The following is a 23,512-nucleotide window of genomic DNA, read 5'->3' on the forward strand; positions in this document are numbered from 1 at the left end:
GTCAGCGTGGGCTCTGTCTGTTGACTAAAACCCTCTTCTCTCAGCCAGCCTGGCTGCACACCCATTATCTCTATACTGGTAGGGGAGGGAGCGTTGTAGTCATGTCGGGGACACACCTGCTGCAAAATAAATGTCACTGTCTTTCTTTGAAGTCAGTTATTTCTCTAGGTCTTCATATCTGGAGAACTAAATCCCTCTTGGATATGAATCAAAGCTCATTGAAGCCAATAAAAAGATTCTGATTGATTTCAATGGCTGTTGGAGGAGGTCTTGCATAAAACATTTTATGGAAACCTTTAGAAGTCAAAGGTGACTTCACCTATAGGCAAGAGAAAGATTTTCCAAAATAGGTGCTTAAATGTATAACATTTTTTTTGAAAAACTGCCAAACAACCACTTTTGCTCACAGGTTTCGGTGCAAATTGGGCTGCAAAATGACAGAAAAATCAAATCATTTCTATTTAAACACCTATGCCTAGATGTAAGTGTTTGAGTACCAAAGAGTTCTGACACGCAAACACGTTACCATGGCATACCTAGTCACTGTACATCGTAAGAACTGTGGTAACTGCACATGTAAACGCCTTCAGCCTGTGGCAAAATGTTACACGAGTTAGTTTAAGCCTCTTTCATTGTGGACTACGCTAAACCAAATAACCTTGCATTTGCAGCAGGTAACTAGGGCCTATGCAGGCTGTCATAGCAGATCAGGCAATGAGAGGATAACTTGTTACGCCATGGTAATGTGGTAGTATAGATGAACCTCAGCTGAATACCTGTTTTGCAGTTATTGTACTCCTTTAACAATAAAATCCAGCAAAAATGAGTTTTTTTCCTGCTATTCTTTTCTAACCCAGACTGGCACAAAAGAATTCATCCCTGTAATTTCCCCTCTTTGAGAATCATGCTATTGAGGTTCCGCACAGCGGGATCCTTGCATGTAGCCATGTAAACAAATGAAGTATGCTGTGTAGTTTTCATTCAAACAGACATTACTGAAAGTGTCCACACTAGCAACGTCAAAAATTTTTTCCCACATGCTGCATGTACACTGGAGGCCTCTCTGTGCTGTACAGCTCCAGTGTAAAAGACCCTCCACAGTCTGCAGCTTTGAAAAACATTTAAAAGTAACTCACCTTAGGAGGAGGGTAGAGATGACAAAACGGTTGTCCGGCATCCTGTTTGCACAGCTTCAAGGAATGGCACACCACATCAGCATTCATTTCCCTGTCTATGCTGAAAGAAATGGAGTGAAAACAAAGACTATTATGTTCTTCTGGGTGCTTGAAGGTACAAGCTATTTCCATGAGCAGGTAAATCAACAACAGCCTCAGCTCACTTCACTGTGGCCTGTAATCTCCGCTCAGTGTAATGTTGGATCCTAATGGTTTTTTGCCACAGCATCCTACTCAGCATTTAAAATTGGATCCTAGTATGATGAGAAAACACTATGCTTTATAGGCAGCACCCAAGTCAAATACGTTATGACTGTTCTGGTTTTTAATCAATCATACGTATGACAAAGATTTAAAGGTTAGAGTTAATGCATATGCAATTTGGCACATACGAATGCTCAGTCATTAACTCAAGAAAATAACTAGAAATCCTTCAAAGATTCTCAACCTTTAATCACCACGCACAAGTGCAACGATTGTTTCTTTCTTTTTGGGATACACCTCTGGGCTAATCAAGAATTAAATTAAAATGTTTGATTATAGCACTTCTTAGTCCTGTAAGCACTTTGAGGTCCCTTAGCTAGATTTAAAAATAAAACAAAAAAATCCTAGGGAAGAAGAAGGTCTAGAAAAAACTCTGTTAATTAAACTAGGATCTTTTAAAGAGAAATAAAATGACCTACATTTTATTTTTTTAATTGTTCACATTACTTTGCCAGCCTCCCCTAAGAGTACGTATCAAGGTCGGGGCTGAGAGCATGTAGGGACTGACAATTAGAAAGCTTGATTAAAGGTAAAAGGGAAAACAAGAGACAAATACTACAGCTCTGCAACTCTGCAGAGCCTGTAGCACACACACACAGTTATCCAAATTCCTCCCTCAGCCAAATGAGTTGAATTTCAAAAGGTAATTACACCAGGTAGGCCTGATCTGAGATTCAAATACAGTATGAGAATGGTTACCAGTGGCAGCCTGTATTTATTCACTCAGCAATAGCTATGTGGGGTCTTTCATCCCAAGTGCCAAATCCAGAGTTACTCTCAATCATCTCTGCTTTAATAACACTGCGATTTTTAAGAATGAAAACCCTGAGCTTCAATCTGATGGTATATCCATAGGTGTAAAGAGCAAGCGAACCAAAGACTTGAAACAGTACAGGAAGACTTACAGATCAGCCAGGTGCGGTCCGTAAAGTTCAGCAAACAGGTAACAGAAACCTTGGAGCTCTTCTAGGAAATATACAATTTTAAAATAATTGAGCACAGTGGAACTGGTTTTATAATAGATAAAGTACAGCAGGATTTGCTTTCCTAAGGTGAACGCTACTTTATTTTAGAGGAACGCATGTGAATCCATGACCCCAGGGTCTGAATTTCTAACCAAGGCTGTAACTCGGAGCCTTTCTCTGTCTTTAGGCAAACCACACAGAAAAGACTGAAAAGGATAACTAGCATTTGTTAAATGCGCTGTATATAGCGTAGTATAAAAACTAAAAGAAGCCATAATATATACAGTACAGCATTTTCCAAGCAGTTTAAACAAACAGCTTGGTAGGCTTGCAAGAAGAAAGAAAACAAATACATAAATCAAAGTGCAGAACACGATGTAGGACTTCATGCTACTGCTAGAGTTGCCTTAGTGCTTCCGGGTATTTGTGCAAGTAAGGAGAATTTATTTGTGTAGAACAGGAATTGAATAAGAATAATTAAATTTAACAAACATTTTACACTTTCTTGTTGCTCCCTTTCATTCTCGACAGCACATACCTTTTCTGGAAGCTGGCTCAGATTGCTTCCCCTGTAATCTAGGTGAAACATGCCACGCATGCCAGCCAGGAGATACCATGTTGGAGATTTATTTAACGTACTATTATAAAAAAAACAGTCCTCATACCATTTCATTACCTCTAAGCAAAGACACTTTTGGAAGGGACATGGGTGCTTGAATGCAGATGCAGTGTGATAGTAGGACTGATCTGATAGTTCCTTTGAAGGAAAAATGATTATTTCTTGGCCTGAATGGACAAGAGTGGGGCAAGTTAGTTAACCATGCAAGTACTATACAATGGAGGTGTCAAGCCTTGTTTCAGCAAGAGTGTTGTTACTAAAAGCTATGAAGAGGTAGCCATACACGCATGCAGCAATGACAAAGCATGGCAAACTTGCAACTCCTGAAGTTCCAGAGAGATGTTATTTCCCCTTGCCCCTCTATTACCCAAACAGATAACTAGCTGTATTTGGGAAAGAAAACATAGAATATACTCATATTTCCCAAAGAAAAACCTTAGAAATCCCCAAAGCAGCCAATTTACCCAGAGATACCTCAGGCCAGGGACCCAGCTGCTTTCCCTGCCAGAGCCACGGTCACACCAGCTGCCCTCACCTCCAGGAGGAGGACTAGGCCCTGAATGCTACAGCAGGGGAGGAAAAAATAATTTCCCCAGCACCCCCCTAGTGATACCATGTTGCAGCTGCTGTAACTACTACAGCTGATTTTCCTTATCCCATGCCAGATATTTTAGTTCAATCAAGTTGTTAGCCTAATTTCTTTGCTTCCTTTGACACATAATTCCTCTCTACTGGCTTTTTAGAAGCAATCTGCAAGTTAAAAATTGGTCTCCTGACTAGAATCAGGTTTTATTCATGCTCACCTAAAAGGAAACACATTGCAGGCATCAATAACCTTGCATTTGATGTCATCGCTGATTAAAACACCCTGCGATGAGGCTTGCCAGTGGGGCAGCTGGCTCCCTCCAGGTGCTCACAGGAGCAGAGGGCTGGCTTCCCTATCAGCTCCTCAGCACATCCCGGGAGAGTCTCCTTAAAGGTTTCCCAAGCCAACTGGTTTCCATAATGTTTCTGGCCCTGGAGGAGCCAGCTGGCTGCCATAACCCATAGTGGGAACTGTGAGGAGGGGAGGGTTTGGCCGGCTGTCAACTGTGGGAAGCTGATGCTGGGGTCTGCTAGTGAAACCGATTTCTCGGCAGAGATTTCCTTGTGAGCATAGGAAGCTCAACATATAATTATTCAATGGGATAACAAAAGGGAGAGTGATGGGAGGCAAAAGAAACGGCAATAACGCAAAATTTTTGTTGGGCAAATAGAGTCGTCATAGAAGATATGTACACCATTCAGGCTTTGGCTTCCAGTAAAAGAGGCCCAAGACACAGGCATGGTTTGCAAGTCTTGCTCTCCAAGCCAGACTGTACTCGTATGTTCACAAACCGCTTACTTTGCTGAATATACACAAAAATAGGGTATTATGGGAAGAAAGCTCTTTTAGGATGAAGCTGTGTAAGTTAGAAGAGGGGGAAGAGAGATTATGAATAATTTGGAGTGTTCAGGGACAAGAGCAGAGCTTAAATCAAATAAATTAAAAGCTGGAAAATTTTGAAAAAAACCTGGAGGTGCTTGGCCAGAAATGAGCATAGTTGCTTTTGCCCAACTTCAGGTTGTGCAAAACTCCTAACTGTCTTGTTCTTATTGTGATAAAAATCCTGTGGATTTTCCTCTGCAGCTTCACAGTCCTAGAAACACAGATTCTGGCTGAATCCCAGAGGGCAAATATTTGCATGGAAGACGGTATTAATCACGTTGCCATTTCCACTTGAGCTGTAAGGTGTTTACACAGCAGTGACTGACACAGAAGCAGGGCGTGACTCAGAGGTGATGCCAGAGACCGACGGTCTCAAAGCACACGTTGCATATCAGGTACCTCTGTTTCATCAGGCAGCCAGCCAGTACCCAAGTAAACATATATTCTTGCTAACAACGACTCTTATGCCATAAATACTGCCCGTTCCCCCAGACCTGACGTTTGTGTATGCTCGGGAGGCTCCTTCACTCATGGTGTGAGTGCCCTTATCTCTCATCAGAGTATACGCCATGTTGCTTTGATCACATGCACAGCAAATATTTCCATGTAAATAAGGACATGATTGTGTTTTCTGCACCGTCTAAGGGATTTGGTGTGACTGGAGGTACTAAATTTATCTCTCTGGTTTTTTCTAAACATTTTTGCTCTTGAACAGCATCTAACTTCACTGAAGGCCTGATCTGCCCCTTTGTTGCAAGAAAATTATATAGGCCCATAAAAAGACCAAATTCTTATTCCTATTTGGTCCCTAGCAAAAGCCTCATTGCCATCAATTTGCCGCTGTTATACTTGCAAGCAATTGTAGGCATATGTTAAAATAACAAAATTATTCATTCAGCTAAAATGGCATGGCCTGCTTTAATAGGTTTTCTCCTAATGAGTCCAACACCATTATTTCAAGTAGCAAGAAGAAGCTGTTGATTCATATTTTGGAGTTTACCACCTGGGAGAAGATAAGCTGGGTTAGGTGGTAGCTCCTCCATGATCCACAGGATTTTGCACTCGTTTCATATTCAGGGTCAATTTTTTCTCTTGTCTGTATCCATGCATCTTACGGAAGGTAACTGGATTACACAGATTTAACTGAAGGGATAATAGGATTTTATGTGTAAAGAATGGCAGCTGTACAGAAATATCTTGACGTGTTAGCCGAACAAAGTTCACTGAGTGAAGCATGACCATAGACCTAGCAACTGATATTTTACAGAAGAAAATTGTATTTTAATAGCAGGATCAGGGCTTCTAATTGCAACTTCATAGTTATGTGCCTGTAATTTAAAACACTGAGGATATGACTTACGAAATAGAAATCAGATAAGCATTATTCTATCAGTGAATGAATTTCAGCAATTACCTCTGTGCCCCATCCTGTATCAGGAAATTATGTCTTAGAAAGGAGAAAATTAATATTCCACAGATATCTTCTATGAAACTAGGGACTATAGAGCAAGATGGTTTCTCAGAGATACAATTCATGAAATCCTGTATTAATGACTTTTTAATGAAGAATCCTAGGCCATCGTTCTGCATTCATAAAGTTAAAAAGACATCATGAACATGAAATGTAGTCACTTACAGAACTCATCTATGAGGCAAGTTACTCTGCTATTCCAACCATTCTCTATTTAGAGATGTGCTTTTAGACAGCCAAGTGCCTTTGAGCTGCTAAAATAAGGGGGAGAACAAGAGGAGTCTGTATATGTTCACACAGAATAGCTATCACTTTTGAAATTTGTATCATCGGTTACATTTCAATAGTTTCTCTGTGCAGATCAAACGGTTCACATCTTACACCTGCCACCCTCAGCTAATTGTTGTGATTTTACAATAGTGGCTTCCTATACCTGAAAACATTCTCATCTTCACCGTAGCTGTAAAGACCCATATCAATAACAAAGATAACTGGTTGGACATACAGTGAACCTGACTATTTTTAAGCTGCTTACAAAGACTCAAATAAAGTGGAGACAAATGTGTGTGGAAAGGTGCGTGTGTGTGCACACATGCATGTGGACTTAATACAACCAACCCCACTACTGTAACTTCGGGATGAAATCCCAGCTGCACTGAGTCCAGTGAGTCATGCCACTGGCTTCCCTGCTGGTAACACCTTGCTGTCTTTCAGCTACACTAATTTTAGGTGCTACACGAGAAGCAGACAGCTTTTTCAGACTCAAGTGCAGATTTCTAATTACCAGAGAAATACAGCAGTACCAACATAGCACAGGGCACAGTATTTCATACTCACCAGGTATGTAGTTGCATAGTTTCTCCAAGGCTGCCTTTACTGTACTGTTGTGCCACTGTGCAAGCTGTTCAACTACAGAGACCACAAGCACGCAACCTTCAAACAAACAAACAAGAAGAGTGAATATAGTCATCTCCATCATGTGATGAAGCACCCTGCACCATAAAAGAATTTCAGGTGTCGCTGGGCATTTCATTTCTTGAGATGCTCCATGGCAGATGAGTGTACAGGGGAAAAAAATATCTGAGGTTCTGCCTTTACTCAAAAATGGTGACTTAACTGACCAAAGACAGGATGCCAACGGTAGAGGAACGTGCAGAACTGCCTAGCTCTTACAGCACCGAACATGAGCACTGACCACAGCATAACACTCTGTGGCCGCCGTGGCATTGTTTCTTCACGAATTTTCTTCTGAAAGCCAGTCGTGGGTGGCATGTGTGGGGTCTGTGGGCCAAGCTACACATTTTCTAAAGCCAAAACATCGCCTCAATTCACTCTGCTCTCTTTCTGTGGTTGGGCAGAGGACATTTTCTATGATCTGTGAGGCTGGTCATTTCTCATGGCTGATCTTGGCGTGAGCAGGGGTAAAGGCTGGTTGCTCCTTGGACTAGATGGGGCTGACAACAAACAGCCTGCACACGGAAGTAGAGCATTTCTTGAGATGTGCAGTGCTTTTTCTGATACTTTTGGGATGAAATAGTGTCAGCGTTACCCCCGCAGAGCAATTATCCAAAATCTACATGATGAACCATAAGCCTGCCAGTTCAAGAAGATTTTAAATTGCTGTAGATCAGCATTGCACTCTCTCTCAGTCTCTGCAGTAGCTCTACCATATTATAAAGAAGCCATATTTGGTGATGCAAAGTCTGACCAAAAGAGTCAGAGCTGGCAGGCTTTCCTGAGAGTAACAAAGGTGGGTATCCCAGGTGGCAATATAACAGTCCAAGTGCCAGGGAGCCAGAAGGACTATTTCCAGCAGCCTGAATAAAGATTTCCCTTTGTATTCCACGTAGCTGAACACTGTTTCCTCCCTCCCACAAGAAGTCTCAGATCTCAAGATTTGCTCTGATGCAGCCTCGAAATGGAAATGAGCTGCAACATTTAGATACGAATGTAGATCCACCTTTTTCCAAAGCTCAGGAGCATTAATGTTTAGGTTTTTAGACTGGCATGATTCTTCAAAGGGTGCTTTTAAAATCCTTCCAAGTACGCCTGCCTATGTGCTGTTAAATCAAAGTGATGTTTATCCACATAAATAACTTTGATGCGCCTATGAATCGAGTAGCAAATCAGAGAGGAGATGGTATATTTGGAACCTGCTATAAGGACTTGCAATATCCTTGAATCTTCTATTACCTATTCTACCTCAAATAAAGTAGTCCAATGGAAATAACAGTGAAATTGCCACTCTTTTTGCAGGGATAAGAGCCCACTTCTCATGTTTATGAAATAAAACCCTTACTCAAAGTCCTCTACACAATGGTGTATCAAGCATGCTAAGAGCCATTACCTCTAGCCAGCCTAAAAGAACAGAAAAGTAAACAGAGACAGATACAATTGAGAAAAAATCCTGAAAAAAATCATTCTTTCTTCCCTCTAACCCCTCTCCCCCAACAATACAAAAAAAAAAGGCCATATGCCAGCCCGAGCAATTAATACTTAACTAAACACAATAACTCACAAAGCAAGAAAATATATGGAATGATAAAGACCAAAAATAAAACCAAAGGTGACATCCAAACTATAGGATAAAACACGCTCAGGGCACCGGCTGCAACAAATGGCCCAGGATCATCTGTTTCCTATTTAATTGCCAGCATGAGCCTTAGCAGTCTTGTGCCAAAGTCACCCCAAGCAATGTTTGTGCTTGTGCAGGGACCGGTCCCTGAGCACATTCGGATGTGACCATCCGGTCTGGGGGGATGCTGTGGAGCGCAACAGACTTCAGCTGTTTGGGTGTGAGCCATGCCACACGCTCAGCCTCAGAGGGAGAAAACCTGAACTGAACTGACTTGGTGCTGATATAGTGGTATACGTCCTTGAAACATGCTTGAAAAACACCTAAAAGGGATTGCCTCTCTCTGTACCTACAAGGCTGTATTATTAACATACATGAGCAACGTACAAACACAAACAGGATTACCCTTCCCCTGCATTTTTCCTACAGCTACTTTACCGATGGGGATGGAGGCTCAGAAAAATTAAGTGACATAGAAGTGCAGATTTCTTGAAGGCCAAAATGATGCCTTTACCACAAAACCACATATTCTTTCCATATCTTCTTTTCTTCTCTTACCAAGGTCAAGCCTTCCTCTAAAGACCTTGCTGCCTAGAAGACAGAGACACGAGAAGTGGAAGGACAGGAAGGAGCTAGGCCTTTGATATCTACTAAAAGAAATAGCTTTGATTGTTTCACCTCTCATTGCTTTGTGCCAGGCCCTTACAGGAACATAAGAAAGCTACAAATGAGGATGTGGTGGTTCTCTGCAGACCTCGGTTCAGGAGTCCCCAAGGTGTTAAGGTGAGAAGAAGAGAAAGAAACACGGGCAATGCTGAAGTTAACAGCTTTAACAGAGGACGAACTGAAGTGGGGAGAGGAGCTGGGCTGGCAGACAGACACCGAAAAGTAGTCTGAAGCTGACCTGAGAGCAGGGGTGTTGTGGCAGTGGAGGTGCCAGGAGAGCTTAAAGCTTGCGATGGCCTGACCACACCGCCAAATTTCAAGCCCAGGCACAAAGCAAGGGAAGAAGTCTTGCTCCTGCCTCCAACACCTCCTTGCCCTCTGTGGGATGGAGGTGCTGCTGCAACAATGCTTGCAAACCACTGCCAAGCAATGCGCTCTCGCTGCGGCCCGCGTTTGTGTCATGGGTCTGCTGCATTTGTGGTTAAGCGGAAATGGGAGGCCACTTTTCCTGTGTCAGAGCAGGCTGGCCGTAGCCTTTGCTGTTGCAATGAGAAAACATTAAACTCTACAATTTCTCTTTTCTACTACAGTAAATTGCGTGCAAAAACATTAATCCAGAGCAACTTCTTTGCAGTGCTGTAAGGAGAGATTTTATTTCAGTGTAAAGGTTGGCCTGATAAAAAATCAAAATACCAAGTCAGCCCTCCCGCTTGCACCAGGAGAGACTGGCTTGCAACAAGGACACAAGCCTTGCCCAGCAGATGAGGGGAGAAAAAAGCCTCTCCCTAGCTTGAGTGCTCAGCTAGGGAGATCACTGTATCTCAATTCAATGGTTTTAAACTTAGATTATTCATCCTAAACACAGTCTCAGCAGCCTGCTTAATGTTTTGTCTCAGGGAGGGGTACAAAGAGTTTCCTATCTCTCTTACTCAGTCATTATCTCATTGACTCTCTTTTTCACTGTCACAAAAGGGTCTTATCTCTTCTACTGGAATCAGTGTAGAAAAAGGGGATTGCGGACAAACAGTCTCTGAACCACAGGCTGAATGACATTAAAGGCTGAGCACTCAGGATCCAAAAAGTTGGGCTGAGGATAAAAATAGCCCTGGCACTTCACTTTCCTTGGGAACACGAAAAGACATTTTCTACTGAAAATGTAAGCAAATTTCTTTCTCATGTTTGTCAAAGTTCTACAAGGGAAAAAAAGCTATTTCTGGTTCACCTCTGTCAAATAAAAACAGAATTCTTAATTACAAAAACAATCATTCAGGTAACCTTACCCATGGAACAGTCTCCTGGTAATTAAATGGAAATTTTTCCTGTTGATTAAATCAGTTAGACACTTTTGTGTCTATTGAACCAGGCCCAGAGGGAGGTTTCCTGCACATGAGAATTAACGGAGTCATCGCTGAGTTTGTCAACCACTTAATGCAGCACCTTGGGCTAATAGATGCTATATGAACATAAATAATAAAAATAACAGCCTGACTACTTGGGAAAAACCCACTGCGCTGAACTTCCAAGTGTTTGCCTACATAAACTAGTCTTTACTGTCATGTAGAAGATGCTTCTGATCACACTATTATGCCCCTGTCTGGGGCACGGCAAACCATACCTGGATTATTCAAATGCTTCCCCCTAAACGTATTTACTCCAGACAACATTTTATGCTTCGCAGGGCAAGGAGATAAAGAAAAAACTTGCCCTATTTCAAAGGAGTAAATCCTGCTGTTCCCGTTAGAGGAATCCTAAGCCACAGGCAACAAGGCCGAAGTCTTTGAATCCGAATTTGGAGAGTTTTTCTACCCCACTGGGGAAAAACCGCTCTCCAGAAATGTAACATCCTTCTGCTGCGTGGGAGCTACTTGGGTCGCGTGGCTGAGCTGTTGCCTTCGCTCTCTGTACCTGGGTTTTTATCAGGTGTCCTTGATCTACCTTGCTTTACTCCTTGCAATCTGCTGACATTTCTCATTGCCCTGCCATAGCCCACCCTGGAGTAACCCCAGTTTATGTTTAGAGCCACTCTGCTGGCTCCAGTGCCTTTAATTTAGACTCATGTCCTCAGGAGCAGATTTTGGCCTGGAGACTATAAATTACTCAAGAGAAGGACTGAACGTTGCGAGGGTGAAGGAGGAGCATACAAAAGCTCACTGTAGTCCTGTGAGGTGAACCCACCGAGGTTCCCAGTTTTTTAGATAAAAACAGGCTCCCCTCAGTAAATAATTCAGATTTATCCTCTAGAAAATGCTAGTTCTTGTGTTTGACTATAGGTAAAGCCTCAAGAGGTATCTATAAACTGAAGTTAACTTCAAATAGTCTCACTACCAGTACAAACCTACTGTGTTTATAATCTTATACATCATCTTTCTCCAGATTTACTGGCAGAAAAATAATTCACTGTTGGCTACAGCATAAAAAGTCACTACACACTAACAAAATCAGTAAGAAACAAGCACAAAAACCCCTCACTGCACACTAAACAGGTAAATCATCAGAAATACCAACAAGTTATCCTAGTCTTTAATGGCTCTTAATTCTGTTGGCTAAAAATGGAAAATAATTACTTAGCTAAAAAGGGCAGAGGGAAATCAGCTGTCGTTGACTGTAGAAATTTCATTGCTTTAATTACTTATGATGTTGTACGGGAGAATATAAGCTTTTCAATACTCTGAGACTAATAGAAAAAGCACTTCCAGAACTGGGTAGTCATTAACAACTATTTGCTGCTTTTAATTTAATACAAATTTAGATGTGATTTATTTCTTATAGTGAGGCGGGCACATAAACGGCAATGTAGATGGGCTTCCTAATTAAAGGTTAAAAAAGCTCTACGCTTTTTGCAGTTGCCTGTGATTTTTCTTTATAAACAAGTTTGAAGAAATTGACTCCATTGTGGCACTTTAATAATAGATTTCAATGCCTTGACAGGCTGAAGGATGTTTTCTGTGGAAGAAATTCATTGGTATTATAATGCCTACCAGCCGGTAGAAACTAGACTCTGGTATTAATAAAATGCCTGTCTCTTTTAGAGATAGTTTGTTCCATCTGCTATTAATTTCTGAAGAGATAAGAGAAAATCATAACTATTTTGATCAGCAGCAGTAATCTGAAAGCTCACATGTCAGGAAGTACTTCTCCCCATGTATTTGAAAATAGTGTTTAATAATAAAATGACATTTCTAATAGGCTTGGAAAAAAATCATACCCCAATAATAAAATCAGAGCTGGAGAGATTCATTTCTTAGCCATGAAGCCTCTGGCAGTCTGAGCAGACTATTTAACTTAATCTACTCCTGCTGCACACATTTGAAAGAATCTATAATTAGAATTATACCTATGGATGTCGAGAAATGTCTGGATACCGAGAGCTGCCTCTCTAAGCTTCAGATTTGTAGATATAGTTGTCTGAGTAAAACTTGGTTAAATGGGATTTCTGGCACCTGCCACGTCGTCCTCTGCCATCCTTTGCTCACGGGAGTAGGAGACCTTTCTCACCCCTCCAGCCGTATCACTGCGCCCCAGCTAAAAATTGCCCTGAGCTTGTGACCTCCTTTTGCCAGGGGATCTTCCCTGCCTCTGCCGAGGCACCGCTCGGCACATGGTGGGGGCAAAACAGCTTTCCCAGGAGCTCTCCCTCACTGCCGGGACAGCGGTTCCTCCCAGCTCTGCATTGAGGACTGCAGTTTTGCTCAGGTATCTATCTGCAGGCTTGGGAGTAAAATGTCCTGCAAAGAGAAAGTGATGCTGGCTCTGCTCCTCTCCTTTGCCATCCTTGCCTGCAAAGGGCCACAGCCAGGCCCTGCAGAGCTTGCCGGACGGGGATTATGCGAGCGGGAAGCAGCAGCAGCAGCAGATCTGGTGAACGCTGGTTTTGCTCACAGGGAAGGGCTGGCTTGGCTTCCCACACCAGAAAGGAGTAGCTAATCCTATTTATAAATTGTGCAGAGTTTCAGAAAAGGAAAGGTAACTCAAGTTTGACAGAAAATCAGGAAAGATTTGGGTACAAGGTCATTTCTGCCTCTAATATCTGTCTGCAGAGGCATGACCCTTGTAAAAATGAATCAGTCTATCACATTCCTGTTTTTATAACAAAGATGAAGGTTTTCCCGAAACACAGCCTTTGCTTCTTCCATTTCAGACAATTATTTCATGTCATAGGCTCCTATGCATCTCTTAAAATAGCGCATAGCGATGAGGAGTCGCCAGAGCCAGTCTACAAAGCGTGCCACACCATAGTGTGACTCCTAGTGCAGATGCTGTTGCTCTGGAATAAAAATGCCTCCTTCCAAATTCATCTAATCCAGTCCCAGTTCGATTTGGAACAAGACATTCCTGTTTGAAGTAAGAGCATTTATATGGCGAGGTAGTAAGAAATAAGCAGTTCTGCTTTAAGTTCCTATCCTCTCTTAATTTGAATCAACTTTCCTGTGCAGGCAATCTCTTAACCCTTCAGCTAATTAGTCTTTATATGCAATTGTGAATGCATGATTTCAACTGGGACATAACACAAAGTTGCTATCCTTAATCTAATGTACTTCATGATTAATGTAATGCTTGTTCAAGTATCAGACAACTCCATCACAAAAAAGAGCATAAGGTTATAGAAAAAAATGAGGGAACAGTATTAACTATAAGATCTTGACTATTTTTCTTAAGGACAATGACCATGGTGTATAGTTAAAGGGTTCTCTAATAGTTACTGCATTTTGTAACTCAAATGTATTAGGCTATCCTGAAACCAAAAATACTTGGAGGGATCTTGTGATTGATGGCAATGGAGATACTAGCCCCAGCTAAATTCTGCATCAGAGAACAGGGGACTTTGGTCTGCCTGACAACTGCAGAAAACTTCATCATTCCGTCTGCAAACCGCAACGAGATCCTTGAAATGTACAGGAATATCTTATATTCTTGTGCTACAAGAGTTGATCACTTTGGCCTGCTCACCCTCCTTGATTAATATGCACCATGGAAAGTAAGACCTTGGGAGGAAAAGCGTGCATTTTTCTCCTCTTCTAATTCCAGCTCATGCATTCTGCAATGGATGTGCACCAGTCTTCTTCCTCTGCTGACACCTTACCTGCCAGAAATACAAGGCAAACCATACTGGTCCATCTATTCCAGTATTTCCACCTATCCTCTGCCACTAGCTCTTGGACCGAAAGAAATGGGTGAAGTATCATTCCTTATTTTCCATGCTTTTCATGGTTTTATAGCCTTCTCTCATAACACACCACAGTCATCTCTCTTTCCTGCTGAAGACTTTTCATTTATTTCATTGATGCTCATATAGATGCCACTTAATACAAAGGTATTAAGCCATTCTTTAGTTATCACTGTTGTCTTCCTCTAACCCTCTTCCACTTCTACTATTTTCTCTTCTGAGATGATAGGGAACAAAACGGCACATGGGCATTCCTTGTGCAAGCAGACCACGGATACAAAATGTTACAGCATAGGAACGTTTTCTTTTTCACTCTAGATTACTTTCCTAATACTTCCTAATATCCATTTTGCCTTTTTAACTGCTTTTGAGCACTGAGCTGGTTCTTTCAAAGAACTACTATAACGCCAAGATTTCACTACAGCATGGTAATATTCAACTCAAAGGTCATAACTGTATATGTGAAGTTGGGACCGTTATTTTCCCATGTGTATTTAGAGGGCTTTTTGCTTTGAAAGTTAATTTAGAAAGAAATTTGATTGTGTTTTTTTTTAAACTCAGACCATTCCATTTTTGTTAAGTATTAATATATTTCATAGAGCTATTGTTGTGACTGAATATAACTGTAGGTATCCATACTCAAATGTGTTGGCACACCTTTTCACCCTAAATTTGCCCATCCTCCAAAGTTATAAATATATTGGAAATGCTAAATGGTACAGTATTACCAATATGGTCACTGTGTATAAAATTGCATACAGTGTACCTGGTAAAAAATTTTTGAAATACTAGTATCATTTTAGCAAGACTTAAAGCGTATTGAAGTACGGTAACAAAAATAGCAAATCCTGTGAATATCATTTATCAATTTTTTTGCTCATCCCTCTGCAGTTCATACAATAGCAGGGCATCATTTCAGACTCGTAATTTCACAGAGCTCTATTTATTCACTACTGTTTCCTTAAGACACCCTGTGAGGGCTCTGAGGCAGATATGCTGGTACAGAAAGTTCAGTTACCATCTAGTGGAAGACTCTGGTATCCATATCTACCAGCCAAATATAACCCTGGCATTTCCCACAACACACTTTAAAAACCCTTATTTAAGAAAATCTATAACCCTAGGCGTTTCCAATGGTAATGGTTTTTTTTCATTAATTAACAGAAAAATTGTGTTCATGTGCTATTAACATATTTTTCTTTTCCAAATCAGGAAACGGTATTAGAAGCTTACTGAAGCTTGAATGGTGGCTGGGGGACTTTTGTTATTTCTTGACATTGGGCCTGTTCCCTTGTCCAGTGCAGAAGGGTAAGCTACACACAGAATTTCATCCTTGTCCCAAAGATTAACCATTTGAAGATTCTGAATGCATAAAAATTGATTCAGATGTACAGTTCCTTACATCATTAAATATGATTGCCTTAAATACATGCAGCTTTTTTTTCTCAAGTTTTGTTCAAGGATAACATATGAACATGAGCGGGAGGTACACATGCTGTGGGAATCTGCAACCAACCAGACAATCAGTACTAAATAAATTATCAAAGAAAATCTTATAGTAAAGGCAAGAATTAGAGGTGTAAACCTTACCAGACTGCCCAAGTCTACATGTGCATACACACACACACACACACACACACACATATATGTATATATGGGCCTGCATATGCACATAGGTACATGAAGGTATCCGTGTATGCTAAGCCTAACTTTTCATTGCAGTCAATAGACATATTTGCATTTTATAGCAATAACTTTTCAGTAAGACTTGGGGTGATTTACCATTAGTTGATGAAAAGTACAAATCCCCAAAGAAAATATTTCCAGGTCAACAGTCGGTTTAGTATCCCTGTCGCACTACTCACATGCCTATGTTTTCTCAATCTATCATTTAACGATAGGAAAAATGCTACAGTCACATTTGGCATTTATTCCTGATCACCAGGCCAGATTTTGCTGCAGATTTTGTTTCCACAGTGTCAATTGAGCAACATCAGTGAAGTGAGCAGAGGTGCTGCAGCCTGACAATGGTGCAGCTGCAATTAAAGTCGATTCCAGGCTTTCAAAATAAAGTACCACATTGATATTGGGCACGGCCTTTTTACAGGACTCATTGAACTGTAAATCATATGCTCTGTCGCAGGGCCTCCCTAGACAATATGTGCACCGCCACTTTGTCTGAGTATAATCATTAAAAGCCACTAACTCCACTTGGCACGGTGCATTGTGTTAAGTTATTGGGAACTCCAAACACCACTGGTGCTGCTGCTGCTCCGCACAGCATTTTTCATCCCTGCATTCATGCCAGCTAGGCAAACTGTTTAGGACATTGACTATTAAACAAATAAGCCCAGGTAGAAGTTAACATTTTATACTCCTGCAAAGCTTCGAAGCATCCATTCTTTAACGTTACCAGCACTGAAAATATGTTTCAATAAGATGCTCCTAGGTATATTAGGAACTATATTCTCATGGGTGAGCGGAAGAGGTGACCCACAAAGGTTGCTTGAGAATGGCATTATATCGGGTGCTAAGATTATGACATTTCTCTCTTCGGCTGCTGACCCACAGCATCTTAGCTAGCTAGCAAAGATGGAAAGTACTACTGCCCAAATGTATTGAGCACTCCCTGACTGATAGCCTCATTCCAAAAAGGGCAGCAAAAGCTAAATTGCAAAAGGAGCAGGGCAGCCTGGTGCTGGGGAGAAAATAAACAAACTCTGCTATTTGCAAATGATCCTTGCAATCACAGCACAGAACCACAGAAAACTGGCCTGGAAAAAGTCATCTTACACAAGCCGCTACCCTAGCAGCTAATCAATGATATTCTAAACCATTCTCAAGAGAGGGGACAGACATAGACCTGTTAAGACCTCTAATGACAGAGTTTCTACAGCCTTCACAGGAACTGGTGGCAGTGCTTAACTACTTTTACTATCAGAAAATATTCTTCCTGACCCAAATCTCTCTACTGGTATTTATTTCCATTATTTCTTGCTGCATCTGTTATGAACCTGGAGAACAGATTACCACTTCAATGTTTTTGAGGACAGCTGTCATATCTTTCCTCAAGTTTTTCTTCTCTAGACTAATTATCTCCAATTTATTCAATCATCTTTACAGCTTATGCTTGTTCTCCTCTGAAATCCCCAGTCACTCCACATCTTTCTTGACGCACATCCCCAAAATCAAACAAAGAAATTCCTCTGAGGCTTTATCAGGGCTGAGAAAAGTAGCAGATTCCTTCGCATGTCTTGCGAGCTAACTTCTGCTCACACCTCCCAGTGCATACACTGTGTGCCTTTCTCATACTATCATTGCTCCACTATCTGATCGTGCCTCTGATCTTCTTCCCTGGGGATGCTACCTAGCCAGGCGTTCCTCACCCTCCCTGTGTGCAATTGACTATTTCTGCTGAAGTGTCTTCAACATAACCAGACTGAAGTGATTTTTTTTTTTTTCTTTTAGGCAGCTGCTTCAGGTTTCCAAGATTGTTTTGAAGCTAATCTTGTCCTCCATTGTACTTGCAAACTTTTTCAGCTTTATACGAGCTGCTAATTTAATAGTAGACTGCTTCATCACCCAGGTTAATGAAAATACGGAAGGGTACTATGTTGAAAACGGAGGTCAAAAACCGACCTCATTTTGTACATCCTTCCATTTGGGGAGTGAGCCACTGGTAATTACTCTCTGATTAAGGCCATCCATGAGTATTTCCTGCCTTGTAGAAGCTTAATTAATGTCATAGATCTCTCAGCCATTAGATTAGCACTGAGGTAGTGCCAACCGCCTTGCTAAAGTCAAGCTATAACATCTACTGCTTCTTCTGTGTCTACAGATCATTACCCGTCATAGAAGAAAGTCAGGTTAGTGTGACACTGTTTCTCCTGGATAAACCCAATTAGTCTCTTACTCATATTTACTTTTGAAAGATCTTTGAGAAAGTCTGATGAACTGTTGCAGGATTTGTCCAGGAATTGATGTTCAACTGGCTGACCAACAATTCCCCAAATTCCCTTTTTTTTACCCTTTTGAAGAGAGGTGAATGCATTGATTCCTTCCCATCTTTCACTGCCTCCCCTGTTTTCTATGGGCTCTCCAGGGTAGCCTCCGCCAGTAGGGAGGTTGCTTCAGCCACAGCTAAAAGTCATCTTTGCTAGAGAGCAGGATGACTTGCAAAGATCCTTTACCGGACTCTGCTGCAATTGAAAGGGGAATAAAACCTTTAAAAACGGTTCAGTAATAGTAGAAAAATAAACAATATCACCTTAGATATGATGAAATAATACTGTTATTCCATCTTTGGTACATTAACATTAACTGAGTAAGCCTTTTCTTGCCCTGTGAAGTGGGCAGTATTTTGCTCATTTAGCAGATGGGGAAACAAAGACCTGAGTATTGAATTTTTGTGAGAGAAATACAGAGATTCCTGTTCTCAGGATTTCCCACTGAAATTATCAGGCTGCTCCTAGCAAAAGGATTTCTAGGTCTTGTCCTGAGTTTATCCCTTAAGCCATGCTGCCAGTTAGTAGCAAAACCAGAAACTGAAACTAACCTAGCATCCAGCTTCCAAACTGGTGAACGGAGCAAAAAGTCACAGTCTTTATGCAAGGAGAAACAGCTTTGTAGGTTCTTGCATATAGGGCAGCTCACCAAAGCCCTTGTATCTAGCACAACGATATACCACAAGAAGATACCACATCCAAAGCCTAGAAGGGCCCTGAGGGAGGGCCCGAGCTCATTTCACAGGCTGCAGAAGAAGGTCAACCGAGGAGGCAGCAAATAGCTTTCAGGAATGGAAAACTTTGCTGCCAGAAAGAAACTGTCAGGTGTTGGGAAATTTTGTCTAATGACAGGGATAGAGAAAGATGATGTGGAAGCTCCATTGTCAGAGACCTTGAAGAAGAGGCTGGAGGTGGCTGGGAACAACTTAGGTGTACTTAATCTGATCTTGTAGCCAGGAGGATTATCATCAAGTCCCTGCGCTCTCTTTTCCATAACTCAGTTCTAAAAGGCAGCAACATTAAACCTCTTTTTAGGTGGGAACACTTTCCAGATGTGAAAGTAGCTTTGTTTTCATACTCATATAACTATGAAAAGACTTTCTTTGAATGAAGCAGCCACATTTTTCAGGAGGATTCAGCAAAAGTGATGTGATTTTTTTTCTGTAGTTACTGGGGTTGATTAAAATTGTTCTGTCTAAAAGTTTTTTAACACAATTAAGTTTGCCATAAGAAGGGACCTTCCTTAAAAAAAAAAAAACAATTTGAAAGCAGAAATGTTCTGGCCAAAACCCCCTAAACATACTTTGAACTGGACAGCCTGCTGTGGTTCCTGTCTGGAAGTATGCCCTCATTTCTTCTAGCCCCATTCCTTATCTGTATATGGATTCCTAGCTAAAATTCATTTCCCAGGACATGCTACAGCTGGGGAGTCCCCTGAAGCATCCAGCTCTTCCCCTAGTAAGACCAGACTATACTGCAGAAGATGCTGTCTAAGACGGAAACAGAAGAAGGAAGCAACCAAGTTATATATATTCAGCTGGAGTACCAAAGCAGCATTTCACTTTCCTCTCACATCAGTTCTACATATTTCTTCACGAAGTGTGACACTTCCAGGGGAAAGATTTGATGAAAAAAAAAAAAATCTTGGGTTTCCTACTGAAAGAACATCCATTTTCTGGCTGACATTGGTTATTAACATAATAACAGTCTTGATCATGCAGGTTATACACACAGGAGTGATCAGAAACAACTATTCAATGTGCAGCGACCCCATTTCCCTCAAAAAAATGAGGCAAACAGCTTCAAAACATTAGACATCTGCCCGAACATTTAACTTGCTTGCAAAAGTCCATTCCTTCAAGAAGATCTCCCACAGGTTTTGCAGCCGGCATTTCTCACTAAGGAGGCAACGGTAAAAACGCTGCCTTGTTCTATGTTGCCAGAAAGACATAGAGGAATTTGTTAGGGATCTTCCTCAATGCCTGCCCAAACAGAAAAATGAGCTAACAGGATCTGCAGTCAAGCTGTTCAAAGGAAATCACACTCTCTCTCCCGAAGAACAACGCAATTTTGAGGGAATTTCTGCTTTGCCGAGGGCTCATTTTCTGGCCGCTGAAAGAGCGGGGGGAATTCCTGCCGCTGCCCCTGCTCCCCACCACTGCGGACGCAGCCATCGGCTCCTCGCTGCTTCCCCTCTTTTATTGGTGAAAAGGAAGAAACGCAGATGGCTTGTCAGTGTTTGCAAAAATGAGTCGAGAGAGCAGCTAATGGGTGAAACCACAGATGCCGCCATCTGGGCTAGCCAACGGTCGTGCGTGCGTGCGTGGTGGCACCAGCCCTCCCCGGGCGGCCCCTGCGCCCGTGCGTTTTTAATGATCCACACGGTTCATTTCTAGCCTGCAGTTTACCGAGGTGTTGACAGCCTGTTTTGGTGGTGAGGCAAGCTCACGTAGCCGCTGTCAACACCACAGTGAGCTTACGCCGAAAGGGCCCTTCAGAGCGAGCGGCTGGTGTAGGAGGCAGGTTTTCCAATGTCTCTTCACAAACCGGATAAACGCCCTAGGGGGGATGCGCGGGAAGCTCAGCCGTGGGGCTGGCACCGGCTCCCACTCCTCCGCGCGGGAGCGCAAATGCCATTTGTCTTGTGCAAGGCAACGCCTGCAGGCCTCGCGCGGTCACCTGAGGAACTCAGAGCCTTGCCGGGGGGGAGAGGTGCACACCAAACAGCCCCAGAGGGCAGACTACGCTCACACTGGAAATTTAAAGACCGCGGAGTGTGAAGACCTGACAGGTGAGCGCGCTCATTCCCTTTCCCGTGTCATTAAAAATGTAGCTGAGCAAAGATGCTGCCATCAAAGAGCGCCGTTCGCCTTCTGCCCTTGCAGCTGCTCCCGCAGTCCGGGCGCTGCTGCCAGCTCGAACGAGGCGAGCCCCTGACAGCCATTTCGCTTTTTCATCGCTCGCTTTCGTTTTCAGGCTCGTGGCTGAGCCCTGGCAGGGGCTGCGCAAGCGTCACCGCGGCTTCGCTTGCAGCTCACCCGGCCTCGGCAGCGCTGCAGGCTGCAGGAGCACTTTGGCTGGCCTGGAAGGGTTGCAAAAACCTGCTTTTGTCCGAATGGTTATTTCTAATTGTGCTCTTTGAGCCATGATAGAAATAATTCTAGGCTGAAAGGAAGTTATTTCCTTCTGAAGCATGGGGAACCATGGCAGGACTTGTGTTTACAGCACAAAAATGCCTCGAAAAGCGAACAGAAGATAAAATGTTTGACAGTATCAACGTTCAAATGTTGAATAATGTATGTTTTATACAGTTATAGACATTAAAACTCTAAGCTCCTGCAGCTCTCTAGGCGTACGAAGTCTCACTCCAACTGCATTTCTGACATAGAGATGCCCACGGTCCGTGCTGGCGTTGGTGTCACCAGCTGTGCTTTGGGACTAACGTAGCCGTAAGCGTGCAGGCTGCGCAGCGTGCCCAGCTGTGCTGGCCCTGGCCATCAGCACAGCCGCAGCGGCTACGTGGGGAGGGCTTGCCGAAACGTGAGCGCACCCCGCTTCCCTCGGGCTTCCCCGCGTGGGATGTGCAGGGGCGCATGCGCGTGAGAGGGCAAGCCAAGGGGAGGAAACTTCTTAAGGAAAGTTTCCCAGGAAATGAAATAACCAAGGAGGCCTAGGTGAGGCTATGGGAAAAAAACCTTACTTTTCTGCAACTGAACCCAACGCATCATGAACAAATACTAGGAACCAGTAGCACCTTGTTTCCACTTCCCAGATCTCCAAATACTAAAGCCAACACTTCAGCCACCGTTCCCTGCAGAGCAAAAACATGAACTTTGGGAAGCAGCCAGTGAAAAAAACAAAATCATAAAATCACTCCCCGACCCCATGCTCGCCTTGCAAAATCTGCAGGGATTATTTCACCAAAGACTACGCGTGTTTTTGCAGTACAGCTGTTGAAATAGATAAAGGAGTGATTTACGATGTGCATAGCAGTTCTCTGCTCACCAGTGCAGTAACGAACGAACTAGTTCAGCAAGCAAACATAACCTGAATACGTACCGACGCACGTGTGTCCTTTGTACACCCCGGAGAAGAGCGAAGGGGCCGATGGGTCGTTTCCACCGGTGAGAGGGGAGGGAGATGCAGCCTTCAACAGAAGCGGGAGCCAGAGGATGCAGAATACGTTAAGAAATGTCTGTCTAGACCCTCTCATCCTAACGAAGGAGAGAAAGAAAGAAAAAATTAGAAGGGGCGAGTACACATGGACCTTTATTCCCTTAAAGCTCAGGGAGCCTCCTGCATCCGTCTGTCACTAGCAGCTTGAGGAGAAAGGACGCGCGTTCTCATATATACTTGTATACTCATATGTACTTATATGCTCACATATATATAACGCAGGGATAGCTTCTCACCCGGACCCACACGTCTGCCCCTCTCCCCGAGGATCCTGCGCTCGCAGTCTCGGAGGCTTTCCTGGGTCCCTGCCGCCAGCACCCCCTCACCCCCTCTCCGAAACCGCTCGGGCACGGTCACGCAGACTCCCACGCCGACCCGGCGGCTCTGCCGCGGGCCCCGGACCCGGGGGGTGAGCTGCCCGAGCTGCCCCCCTTGCAGTGTCCCCTGCTGCCTCTTCCCAACCTGCCGGCCCGGGAGGACCAGGAGGCTTGCACGAGCGAACGCCTCTGGCTCCGCGCTCTCGCGTCTCTTGCCTTAGCAGCGGATGACTAACGACCTTAAACCACAATCCTTGCCGGAGCCACTCAGCGTTAGTAAGGCAAGACACTCCCCTGAACAACTAGTGTTGCGAAAAAAAAAAAAAGAAAAAAAAACCCCACAACCCACAAACGTTTCCCCTCCTCCCTCCGCTCCTCTGCCCTCCTCCACTCCGGAGGAGCACGGCAGGAAAAAAAAGAAAGAAAAACAGCCCTCAGGCTGCTGCCGTAAAATTTCAGATTAGGCTTTCCACTGGGAAAGGGCGGGCACGGAAATTAAAACACCCCTGGCGCTGGAGACTGCCGCTCGCTCAGCCAGCGGCGGGGGCTCCGGCTCTGCCCCGCGCTTCGCCAGCGCGGCCGGGCCGGGAGGCGGCACACGGGGGAGCGAGGCCAGCTGTCCTCAAGTCTGAAACATCCCGATCCTCT

At 43.2% G+C, this 23,512-nt stretch overlaps 1 protein-coding gene across 11 annotated transcripts in view; it reads right to left on the reverse strand.

The window, feature by feature from the left end:
* Positions 1–23,211, reverse strand: part of AOAH (acyloxyacyl hydrolase) — an 84,545-nt gene extending 61,334 nt beyond the window's left edge. For 2 of the 11 annotated variants that reach the window (XM_009679680.2, XM_009679675.2), the window contains exons 1-5: positions 22,755–23,211; positions 22,431–22,585; positions 6,800–6,895; positions 2,345–2,405; positions 1,137–1,236 (exon numbers count right to left, since the gene is read on the reverse strand). In XM_009679680.2, the coding sequence (XP_009677975.2) occupies positions 1,137–1,236; positions 2,345–2,405; positions 6,800–6,895; positions 22,431–22,585; positions 22,755–22,756 (414 nt within the window). In that variant the 5' untranslated portion in view covers positions 22,757–23,211. The remainder of the gene's footprint in view (positions 1–1,136; positions 1,237–2,344; positions 2,406–6,799; positions 6,896–22,430; positions 22,586–22,754) is intronic. The other 9 variants (XM_068935899.1, XM_068935896.1, XM_068935897.1 and 6 more) reach the window with 8 other exon arrangements.
* Positions 23,212–23,512: the final 301 nt, after the last annotated feature.

The sequence above is a fragment of the Struthio camelus genome, chromosome 2 (genome assembly GCF_040807025.1).
Source record: "Struthio camelus isolate bStrCam1 chromosome 2, bStrCam1.hap1, whole genome shotgun sequence".
Lineage (NCBI taxonomy): Eukaryota > Metazoa > Chordata > Aves > Struthioniformes > Struthionidae > Struthio > Struthio camelus.